General features: G+C 43.8%; 1 protein-coding gene across 8 annotated transcripts in view; it reads right to left on the reverse strand.

Annotated features, from left to right (window-relative positions):
• The window catches only part of PLPPR5 (phospholipid phosphatase related 5), a 294136-nt gene that overhangs the window by 90521 nt on the left and 191021 nt on the right, over positions 1-12594 (reverse strand). For 6 of the 8 annotated variants that reach the window (XR_012995355.1, XM_076337824.1, XM_076337818.1 and 3 more), the window contains one exon: positions 10414-10602. Coding sequence is in view for 7 of the 8 variants with exons in the window: in XM_076337824.1 (XP_076193939.1) it covers positions 10414-10602 (189 nt within the window). In the remaining variant the exon portion in view is untranslated. Of the gene's footprint in view, positions 1-10413; positions 10679-12594 lie in introns of those variants that run through there. The other 2 variants (XM_076337820.1, XM_076337825.1) reach the window with 1 other exon arrangement.

Below are 12594 nucleotides of genomic sequence, written 5' to 3' on the forward strand. Positions count from 1 at the left end.
TGAGTCTATTTAAAAATTTTAGATCTTGTGAAGCTTTGACGTTGGCTGTCTTCAAGGCAGACTTTCCAAGAGCTGGCATTTGGTCTTCTCTGGGAAGACAATAAAGGGGTATTAGATAAAATACAAAAGTGTTGTGTAAATGTATGAACGTATATTGTGTTTTTAATCAGTGTTGGATATAATCTCTCATTATTTGAGCAACTTAAGTTATTACTAAAAAGAGAAGTTCAAAGTATGCTGTGCTGAAAGGTGCTTTCACACATTCGGTGATATGATAACCTTTTTAGGTATTCTGGTATGGTGAAGTAATTCTTTCAGGCATTACTTTTTTGCCATTGGCGTTCAGGGTTAAAAACACATGTGAACTAAACTATGGATACAAATCAACCATGTAAACATGACTATTTTCTGGCAGCACATTGTGCATACACACTCACATATGTAAATATATTGAGTTTTTTAAAGAAATAGTCTCTGGTTTATGATTTCCTTCTACTTCTAACCACACAACAATCACAATCAATTCATAAACAATGAAATACCAAGTTCATAATGAAATATGAAATGATTTTCATCATACAGAATGACTGTACGGCCAAAGCACGTGATTAAACCCCACCAATACCAAGATGATGAATTAACAATTAGTACATACCTAGCTCTTGTATAATTCTTTTCATGCACAAATCTCTTAGTGCTTTACAGAGAAGCCTAGTTTCACAACTACCACTTGACAGCAAGGCAGTAAAGGCTACATGTACATCCTGCTTAGGTGGCCACATCCCTTTATCAAGGCAAAGCCTAGTAGAGCTCACAACTCGGCTCCGTACGGTCATTCTGCCAGCTGCAGATGTCCACGAACTACTTACATACCCCAAGGTCAGTCTGCCTACAAATCTCATCTGCCTTTGCTAAATGCTCTGGAAAGAGTCCCCGTGACTGACTGAAGCGCTGACTTCAGTCAAGCGTGAGCACTTGGCAACGAGGACCATCGTAACAGCCAGACTGTCCTCACCACCGTTCACGTGAGCATGCTAGTGGCCTACAGTACGGTGCAGCGCAAGCTCCTCATTCCTCCCCCAGGCCTCTCGGGCACTCAGACTCATGTCTGTGCAGTCTGAATGCACGATGGCAGCAGCCTCAAGCCTGGCCTCATGGCAGAGGCCAGATACGCCCCAACAGGTCCAAGGACATCCCCCATAAGAACAGGAGAGGCAGAAACCGAGCAGTGGAGAGGCTCTGGACACCGAGCTCAACCTATGTAAGTATGATCAACCTACTATTAAGTATGCGCTGAAACTCGGGCATGTCCACACGTTGCTCTGCACAGAGATGAACTTATGGGGAGAGCCACGCACTTCTGCGAACGGGGAGGTCAGACTGCAGACATCAGCCAGAGGCAATCTGACCGTAGGAGGTCCCCGCTTGTCAGCGGAGCCATGTTATGGACAGTCTGTGCACCCACTCTGTAAAGTCCAAAAAGGCAACATGCATTGACCTAAGTCTTAATTAAAGCAGGTCAAGCTCAAATACTTCACCTTCTGCTCCCCACAGGCTGCAAGTTGCACATGCTTGGTTACTGCAGCTCAGCTGACCCGTGATTAACAAATCTTTAAGCAGAATTAATTCAGTCATGTCTGAGCCCTAAATTGCTATGGACAGGTCACAGAAATCCCTATTACTACCCAAAATAACTCTACTGGGAAGCCAAGTTCCACTTACTGATTCTAATATTTAATACTTGATTTATAAAGAGGCAAACTACAAATTGACCAAAGAAAGTCCTCATAATGTTATTCAGAGTTTGAATGACACACACACACACAAAAAAAAGTATGACTCAGATCCCTTTTAGAGACAGCATGAAACCTACCAGCCTAAAACAATGGGTGTTTCAAAATGTTATGTAGAGAAAGAAAAAAGAATCAGAACAGCAGGATACTGTTGGGCCGACTTCTGTTCTTGATAGCTTTTTTTTTTTTTTTTAATTTTTTTATTATTTAGAAAACAAAAAGCTCTAGTTTAGGAATGAATGCCTTCATACATACTCCTTAACCCGACATGGATGATAGGCAAGAAGTAATATCGGCAGAGAAGGAAAAATACTATTTGTAAAGAAGAAAGTCCTTAAACCATAGCTATCTTGCATTTATAGTTGGTTGGACATTAATAAGTATATAAGGTTAACGAAATTTTCATGTAAATATATAATGTATCATAATTATACAATGGATAATTATGATACATTTATACAATACATGCAAAATTACAGGTAACAGTGTATGTTGTCCAGAATGGTAAGCAGAAGTGGAATCCACAGCCTACCGAGTTTTCACCCAGTATAACCAGAGGGTTTTATTTATGGTGCCTTGCACCCCAGGAAATGGCATCCAGGATTGAGAGTCAATTTTGAAGCGGTACTGAACAATTTATTAGTTTAATAGTAGATTAAAAAAAAAAATCTTAATATATACAGTAATTTTTCTACTGCAGATTTCTTAGTGCTTTACACTGCAAATAAACATATTCCCACCTGCAGGTGAATGGAAGTGATCTTAGCAAAGCCAGGTTGCTGATCAGAGATAGCAAGCGCTGATAACTTTTGCTTTCCTAGTCCCTCTCCAATACCACGTTCACTGTACTATGCATGAATATTAAGGACTAGCATGTTTACAATGGATATTCCTCATAAAAACAGCTTGTCACCTGTACATGTTTTCTGAAGTGCTGGAGATGTGGCATATCTACCTCAGCTAGGCTTTTTATTTGCAATCTATGAGGTACCACACCTCAGCTAAATAAGAACCATTCATGATGAAAGCTGGGCCATCACTCACTTCAATGTATCTGAGAGATGCCGCAAGAGCATTGTAAAGCTTTTTAAACATCACACTGCTTCTAAAGCTGAAAAACACAGCTAAAGCTACTTACAATTCTACTTTGGCTGTCATTTATTATGCATCATATGGACACCCATCTCCTCAATCCTGCATGATGTACAATGAGCAAGAATTGTTTGGTTCAGAAACTGATTATTACTTCAAGCCTGCTATTTTGGATTCCAAACAACCCATACAAATTCCCTAATCGCACAGGATTAGTTGGATTAACAATTTCTCACTTAAACATAAGCGCACCGTTTATAGGACAAGCAGGCATTCAGCTGCTGCAAACAGAACCCTGTCCGCCTTGTTCACATCTGCTTGCCACTTTACTTCCACAGAGCCCATCAAGGGATGAAGCATATGGCCTCGACGTCGTTAGTGACTGTAAAGAGCATGCATAGCAAGCACAGCAGAAATTATACATTCAATTGGAAGTACAAACATAACTTCTGCAGGCACTGTTCGTGTAAGCCATCACAGCACAAGAGGCAGACAGACAGACAAAGAAGAATTCCCAAGAAAACCCACAATGGTTCTGAATCTTTTATTGTTTCTCCTGGTTACAGCTCTGTTGGATTAGTGGTTTTATGCTGGGATAAAACCAGCATCAGACTATCAAACCATGTATTTGTCTTGCTATGTGTCCCAACAGGCCAATACTGACATCTGGTACACAAAGTTACCGCAGACCTTAACAGTGTGATTTATTTTTTATTCTTAAGTAAAGTTGCAATGCAATTATCCCTTCACAAAGGAAGAGCGTGACATAAATTGTCCCTTAGCTTTAACATCTCCTGCTGGCATTCCCCCCTCCCAAAAAAGTGGCTTTCTGAAGTCCCCAGCATTTGCACATTAAAAAAAAAACAAAAAGCAGTAAGTTTTACATGTCTCCTCCCCCCCCAAATATGAGAATGAAAGAAGAGAACTATCAAGGAAAAGAAGTTGCAGCTGTGCCCACAGGTTGAAACAGAACTATGAAGACAGAGACCAAATGGGCTCTTCAAGAACAACGTGATCACAGAGTAAACAAAGTATTCTGGTAATTCCTCCTTCATGTAAAGGCTTACCAGCTGTCAAATGTGCCAACAAGAAAAGGACACATAAATAAGCTTTAGCTAATCAAAGATATGCCAGGATTATTGAAATAGGTCATATATCAAGAAGCTAAAGAGAGTTTCTCATACAAGTAAAACCATTTCCATCTGATTTCAGAGGCTAAATTTAGCCTACCCAATTCATACGAGTCTGGATGTACAATTCTAATCTTCCGCTGCATTACCACTGTCATTTCAAAAACACCACTGGGAGTTTCAAAAACACCACTGATAAAACCCGATCAGTCCCTGATGCCACACCACTGGGAGATGTTCAAATATTGCAGCTACCTACCCAGCAAAAAAGCTTATTGCTTCTGAAAAAGAGCACCAGGACAGACTGAACACTTTGCTGGGTGATGCCTCTAACTTGCTAGAAGATGTACATACAAATGAACAATTGAGTACCTCACTACATATTCTTAGAATTTTTTTGCCCTGTAACACAGAGCTGCTGGCAACTGTGCGTCCTTGCATTATTTATCAAGTTTCCTTGATTTCTTTCTGGCAGACGTGGCAAAACAGCTCAGCCTCCTTCAGGATGCATAGAGGCCACTTCTACTTCGAGTAGCAGAGCAGAAAAGTCTGTTGGATTCTGCCCCTGCGCTTTAGTTTTTTCCAATAGTATCAAAGTGTCCACAGAAGCTAAAGCGACTTGGTACCAGCCATGAAGTAGAAAAATAATCAGCCTAAAATAGATGGAAGAAACATTTGTGAAGGTAGTGCTTTTTTCTGACTAAGGTCAGGAATGAAAAGCATCTAGAGTTCTCAGGTATGAGGTAAATGCACAGATTCCTGGCACAGCAAATTCACAGAGGACATTTCCGGAAATATTTCTTTTTCAGAACTTTAATTCTAAATTGTGTTTTTCCTGAAGTTATAACAAACAGATAACAGAATATTTTGGTGTCCCAGAAATGGATCACAATCCAGCACCCTTTTTCACGTACGGCACTAAGTTATATCAGAGTAGAATAGTTTCAGTGAACTACAGGTTAACTAAAAGCTACTCTGACAAGAGCAGTTTGAAAACTCAGCCTGATAAAACCCGATCAGTCCCTGATGCCACAGCACATGGAATCATAGGTGTCAGAAGGAAAATAGGGACTAGCAGGTTCAAAAAGGAAGAGTGTGAGAGGAGCATGCCCAATCACATCAGCTAGATCTGTGTGCCAGAAACAAGCGGTGCATCTCCTTCAGGTCTCTGCGTATCCTTCAACTACTCTTGAGCTGCTCAGACCTGGAACTACTAAGGGATCAGCAAAGACACTGAAGAAGAAAGAGACTTAGGAAATCTATGCTGATCCTTCGAAAGGTAGCTTCTCTTTCATTATTCACAGAATTATCTTGGTTTTTCTTAAAGCATCAGGGTACAGTAAATTTGATACATGAACAATGATGTTGCATCTCTCACTTTACAGTCTTTTTTGCCAGGTGTCAGAATTCCTTCCTCAAATGAGCAGAAAGGAGAAAGTTACTGACTAAAGCTCAGCTGAAGGCAGAATGCCTCATTTTTTACATCCATTCCTTGTTTGGGATGTGCCAATTTAAAGATTCATCCAGTCTACTAAAAAAAAAGATAGAATACAATACTTCATGCCTGAATGGCAGATATTTTTTCAATGATGATATTAAGAGAATTATCCTAAAACAAATTAGTCTTTAATTGGTTTACAGAGAAAATACGAATATGCTAGGAATTCATCTAGGCAAATAGAACAGTGAATATTTTATGAATAAGTACTGTAATCATCCGCTTGTTACTTGGAAGTAAAAACAAACAACATTTGCATAATAAAACTGTTTACACATCTTAATGAAAGTGTGTCATTATCTCCTCCTGGCTTTTCTACAACAGTCAGCATACATCTTAGGTCCAATACATTGAGTTTTACACCAATTACTACTTAAACAGTTTTGGCATTTTAAGGAATCCATATTAGCGTGAGGACTCATTAAAAGAATCCTTGAGCGCACTTATTAGTATTTTAGAGAGGTCAAAATTATTAAGATCCACCAGAAAGAAAGAATGCGGAACTGATCACTCTATAGATTCTGAAAACATGAGAAACTAGCCTCACAGTTCTACAAATCATTTCTGCTGGAAGCTAAAGGATGAGACTGACGTCTATTTCCCAAGCTACATCTGTCATAACAAGTCTAAAAAAGCAACCAGCCCACTGAGCAAGAACTGGCACTTTGGGAAATGGCTTAAATAGCACCGAGCTCTCAACTAGCACTTTTATGCTTATTACATATTTGAATAGACTCAAATCAAGAGCATATTGCTCATCACCTTCACATTTGACTTAAAGATAAAAAAAAAAAATTAAAAAAGGAAAAAAAAAAAGAAAAAGTGTATTGAGAATTCCTCAGTATACCAGAGACTTCTGGATATTAGTGCTACGGACAGTAAAAGGACGGGAGTGCAGAGCCAGCAGTACTCTTTCAACCCTGACTCATGAAGACAAATGGGAGGAAGGGAGCCCGCAGGGGCAATGCCTCTGCCGGAGTCTCATTCTTCCATCACAGAATCTCATACTTAGGGCTTTCACATTCTTCTGATTGCAATTTCAACCTCATCTACGTTTTGTAGAACATTTTACTGTTAGCCTGCCTAATGCTCCTTAGGCAAACACATCTACTCACTCAAGGCATTACTTTACTCATGCCTAAAGGTATGACTTAGGAGACCTTCCACAAATAATAGTCTAACATTGGAATGGACCATATATTTTGTTATATGTTAAGCTGCAGTTGTTTTCAGCCTTTTTTAAAAACAAAAACTCAAACATTTGGGCCCTCAAAATTCTCCAGTGGAAGAACTCATAAACTACAGATTTAACAGATAAGGAACAGTGCGCACGCCCTTTAGAGATAACCCAGAGAACACAGAAAACCAACGTTGTAATGTATCCTGCTCCATTTCATGGAACCTGCATAAAAGCTGGAAAACCAACTGGAAAAAGGGAAAGGAAGAAGCTCTTCTCATCCTACAGAATGGCTGCTGGACTCCTCTACGCGTTTCCTACAACTGCTGTTATACCTATGAATCACAGAACGGTTTGGGTTGGAAGGGACTTTAAACACCGTGTAGTTCCACGCCCCCTGCCACGGGCAGGAACACCCCACTAGACCAGGTTGCTCAAAGCCCCATCCAGCCTGGCCTTGAACACTTCCAGGGAGGGGGCATCCACAACTTCTCTGGGCAACTCTGAAGTTGCAGGGACTTCAAGCAGATATGTCTATCAGCGAACAATAAATTGATTACTGTTGAAGTGAACGGCACAACAATTTGACTTCTTACTAGCTCCTACACGACCTACGAGATATTGTAGAATAGAATAGTTCAGTTGGAAGGGCCCTACAATGATCATCTAGTCCAACTGCCCGACCACTTCAGGGCTGACCAAATACTTGGTTAATACTTTGTAAATACTTGACAAAAGATTGTAGATACACAAATCCAGTAAGTCCCAGAGTACAAATCCCCTTCCTTCAGTCACAGTTTCCCTTTCCCGTACCAGAGCACCTGCAAGTCAAGCATTACAGTAGAGCAAGCAGCCTCTGCTTCTGCTCCAGGGCTCCATTTCCCAGATGAGACTCCTGAGGACCTGTGACCTGACAGCCAGCTGCATCTGCCCTTGGATGGCACGGGGGCAGGCAGGATGGGGAAGCAGACGGACTCAGGAATGGAAGCGTGGCAGCAACGCTGCACTAGGGCTGCAGCAATGCATTAGTAGGAAGTAGCATTGTAAAGACTAACCTGAAAGTTTCCAGGATTAACGTAGCGCTCACGGGTACATCCCTGTCAAATGACCCCGCTCATTATTTACGTCTCAACACATGCACGTTGCTGCCCTGTGACCAGACACTCAGCTCTGCCGCGTGGCTTGACACTCAGGTCTGCTACTGCAGCTCTGATGTGGCACAGGAGTTTTGGATGAGCAGCCGTGTGACAGCCTCACGGCAGCAAGAGACCCATTGCTGATGAGGTGCTCATCAAGACAAATCCAGCTACTGGCACTTTACTTTTTCAGTTTTTCTAATAGCAGGCATGCGGAAAGAGGAAAGTCACTGGAAAAACTCATTTACTCTCTGATGTTAAAGCAACTTCATTAAACCCCAATGCAATAGAGCCATTGATTGAGTCACATTAAGAGAACCTGGGTTACCTTGAAGCACTCTATGGCTCCAATTCAACAAGCCCCATCCCTCAAAAAAAAAAGTTACCCTGAACACCAAGGTAAAGATTCTTTGTTGCTCTATCTCAAAACTCCAGATACAGCATTAACCCCACACACCAAACTAACAGAAAGAAAAAAAAGAGGATTTTTTTTTTTTTTAAAACTCTCACAAATCATAGTATTCAATAAACTATATTCCATGACAATAGTGATTTGGAAAAAAAAAAAAAATACAATTTCATTCATAGAAATCCATTTCCTCCACTGGTCTACTTTTGTATCTTTACAGGCAGAAATATGGCTTTGTTATGTGATTCATTTTTGTAGTTCATTTATAGAAAAAACAAAAATTACACAGAACATCTATGTTCAAACTGTCATAGATGAGAAACAAATTAAATAGAAGAGAATCTAATTCATCTCTGAAATCTTGGGAAGGAAGTTCAGCTACTTCTAAAAGCATACAAGTCGCTTTGGTGAAGAAATATTACCTTCACCGCTTCTTTCAATGAAAAGAACAAGCAAAGGCAATGTCCCTATCCTGCACAACTGAGCAAGAGCTATCCCGTGTAAACACTAAGTCCAGGAGGATTGCCCAAGGAGAATCAGAACAGAATTCTGCCTGAAGCCTGAAAAATGTTGCTTTTATTTAATAACGTTAACGATTAGACTTAATGCTATTGAAGTCATGAGATTCCCAGGGGCTGAATTCTCCATTTCATAAAATTAAAGAAAAATTAAATTTTAAAAAAAAAAAAAAAGTGCACCACAGGCATCTGCAATGTGGTTTTCCATGCCCTGACCTCCCAATGCATGTCATTTGCCTGAGAGCCTAGTGACTGGGAGAGGAAGCACAGCTAAATATCATTAAATTCTATTATTAGCTTTTTAGCAAGGCTAATTACAAGACTGCCAACCCAAAATGGCATGGTGATTTCTCTGACGTAATCATCTAGCACCCAGGAAATGAATGGAAACTACCAATCCATACTGCTGACACATATTAGGAAAAAGAGATGCTCATCATGAATATCTGACATAATCTTTATAACTCCCTGAGCCAAACAAAAGATTAACTAAAAGCAAAACAAACATCACATGCAAACAACAGAAAAACATCACCAACAACAAAAAGAAAACACCTTTAAAATTTCAACGGCATTTGGGGGTTCAAAAGAGTGAGCAAACAAACAAACCAACAAACCGGTAAACAAAATGGTCAACTAATTGGTGTTAAAATAAAAAGGAAAACAAAACCAAAAGGCTACATAACATGTTTTGCCAAATGATGTAGTTCAATCCCTAGAAAAAAAGGACAAAGTCCTATCTTAAGAGGCCTCTTCTTATTGCGATTTATTTTATTCTAATGCTCACAGCTAATTAAAATAAACTCTTTACAAGGAGTTTCTGCACGTGTAACTGTGCAGGCACCTCGTGAGTCTATATACAATCCATCCCCGATGGTTAAATACTCCCATCTCATTCCCTCTCAGTCTTTGCCCCACAGTATGGTCAGGGATTATTAAGCGATGCTAATGCCCTTGTCATCCCACCAACACAAACAGTACATTCAACAACTTGAAGGGAAGACATCTCACTGCTGTTCCCTCTTAGCTGTCTTCCCAAAAACCCAAAGAAAATCAATGAAGTAAACCTCATTTTAGATACACCTATTTAAACCTGACTGACAGAAGATCATCTTCAATTAGAGACACGCAGGTTTCGTTTGCACACACATCAGTAACCGTGACACACGGAGACAACCAAATCAAGCAGAACTGCTCCCTGTTCCTCGCACGTATCGGTTTACTTTCAAAAAAAATAAACCGACCAGAGGGGGTTTTCCAATTACTACTGGGTGAAATATCAGCAAGTGGTTGCTACCAAACGGGTTTCCCTCAGGTAGCCCACCTACCTGCGACCGACGCTCGTCTCGAAAAATAAAAGGTTGTTTTTACCAAAAGGAGTCGAACGGGGCCGGCAACGCGGGCGCCAGCAGTTACATAAACCGGTGCTAAAAATAAACTTCAGAGCCGCGGGCTGGGCAGCGGCCGGGGCCGGCCGGGGCCCGCGGGGCCGGGCTGCAGCCCCGCGGCGCCGGGAGCACGGAGGGTCCCCGCCCGCCGGGCCCAACCCCAGAGCCGCCCCGCCGGCGGCGCCGCTGCTCCGGCCGGGGCCCGCGGCGAGGCCCGGCCCGGTCCAGCCCAACAAGTTGCCAGAGTGGGGAGGCGGGCAGCCCCTGCTTACCACCAGCACGGGCACGCCTGCGGTCAGCGAGTAGAGGAGCACCGGGGGCACGGCGCTGCGGTCCTCCGGGCCCGGGTAGGGCTTTCGGTACGCGCCCTCGTAGCAGAAGAAGCCTTGCACGTTGACCGTGAAGGTGTCCGTGTACTCGAAATAATAAGCCAGCATCACGGTCCCTGCCATGATCACCATCTGGAAGTAAAGCATGCTGGTGAGCGGAGAGGGCACTCGCATGTACGTGGGCTCCGGCGGCCGCGGCAGCCCCCCTCCCCGGCGGCGCGCTCCGCCCGCTCCCCGGCGGCATCCACCGCGGGCGGAGGCGGCTCGGCGGCGGCCAGCGGCGCGGACAGGCCCGCGGGGCGGGGAGGGCGGGGAGCGCGGGCAGGGCAGGGCAGGCGGGGGCCCGGCCCGCCGCTCCGGCACCGGCTCCAGCGCGGGCGCCGGCTCGTGCAGCGGGCGGGCGGGCGGGCGGAGCGCGGCGGCGAGAGGGGGCGGCTTCGCCCCGCCCCGCCCGGGGAGCAGCAGCCGCGCCGGACCCCGGCCCGGGCGGGGAGGAGGAGGAGGGGGTGGCGGCGGGGGGAGGCTCCGCACCGGCGGCGACGGCCAACCTGAAAGTTCCCCGGCCCCGGGACGGCTCCCACGGCACGGCCCCGCGACCGTCAGTAGGAAGTGAACCCTCCCCGCCTTACGGGTACGGCGGGTCCCTCTCTCTGCACCGAGACACACACCTGTATGGCGGCCGTGCACACGCAGGGGAGCTCCCGGAGCCGCCCGCCGCCCCCGCACGGAGCCGCCGGGAAGGGCCGGGCGCTCGGCACGGCGCGGCCCCGACACCGCCCGCAAGCACCGCTCGGGACGGGCCCGGGCAGGCAAACGGGTCGCCGCTATTTACCGGGGTGGTGAAGGCCTCAAAATGGGAATAGGTAGTCTTTTGTGTATGGCTAGCTATTAAAGCAACTAACGTTTAAAGCTTTCGTTTAACAGCTGTAAAGAAAATGGGTAGCTGGACAGGAAGCTATCCTCACCCAGGTAACGTCCCAGAGTAAGAGGGGAGTCTGCTCCGGTGCTGGGAGAAATCACACAGACATGAACACAAAAGAGTTCCACTTAAAAATACATGTATAGCACATAGACATACACTTAAGAATAGATGGCTGTGCTCAGTGCTTGTACAGATTCACCCGTGTGCGGGCTCTAGTCTGGATTCCCAAAGCCAACAGATAAAAAGATAAAAAGTTACTTAAAGGTACTCCTCCCCGCCCCAAAACGTTATATGGACGGGAAACAGTCTTTAAAGCGACACCTTAGCCTTAAAGACTCCACTTGGCTGGCTTAGTAAAGGCTGTTAGAAATAACAAAAGAGATTCGATCGCCCTGTTTTATAACGTGTAATCGTTCTTCTGGTGGTGTACTTTGGCTTTAACTGTTCGTTTTGCTCCCCTTTCTGGAGAATTTTGTTCATATTCAGTGATGTTAGTCTCCGTGCATTTATTTTTACTCAGCCCTTGAAGAACACACTCCTCACGCCTGGATTCCACATCCAGTCTATTTTTATGTGTTCTTAACATACTCCCCAGAAGAATCTAAATCATGCCATTCGCGTTGCACTCACCAGACTTAGCTGGATAGCTCCCTACCTTTGTGAAAAATATGTAGTGAGACATGAGACATCTTGTGGTGAGTTCTGCCTAGCACAGAGTTTATTTTCCCCATTGCTTTAGCGCGGTCCAATATCCATTACCACACACATAAAAATTTTAATTTCATCCTGGAGAATGCATACAAGTACCCCCATTGTTAGGATATAAGGCCTGATCCGAAGTCCAAAGTCAGTAGCAGGACCGCAATGAGCACTAGACTCAGCTCTTCAGCTCTATTTGAGTGGATGCCCCAGAGAAACACTGGTGGCATATTTCTTTCAAAAATTGGCATTGGGGGTAATCAACCTTTTTCCAGTAACCAGCTAATAAAATACTCCTGCATTTTGCTATTACAAGCTAACTTCTATTTATAGATATACCAATGGAGCTATTGCATATAGGAATATAGGAACATAAAAAGTCCTTGGTTTTGCAAAACTTTTTTGAAGCTACTGTCAAAATCTCTGAAGGATTTTGAATCATAGATTTTGGAAAGAATCTCCATAGGTCACATAGTCCAACCACCTGCTCAACACAGATCCCA

The sequence above is a fragment of the Aptenodytes patagonicus genome, chromosome 5 (genome assembly GCF_965638725.1).
Source record: "Aptenodytes patagonicus chromosome 5, bAptPat1.pri.cur, whole genome shotgun sequence".
Classification (NCBI taxonomy): domain Eukaryota; kingdom Metazoa; phylum Chordata; class Aves; order Sphenisciformes; family Spheniscidae; genus Aptenodytes; species Aptenodytes patagonicus.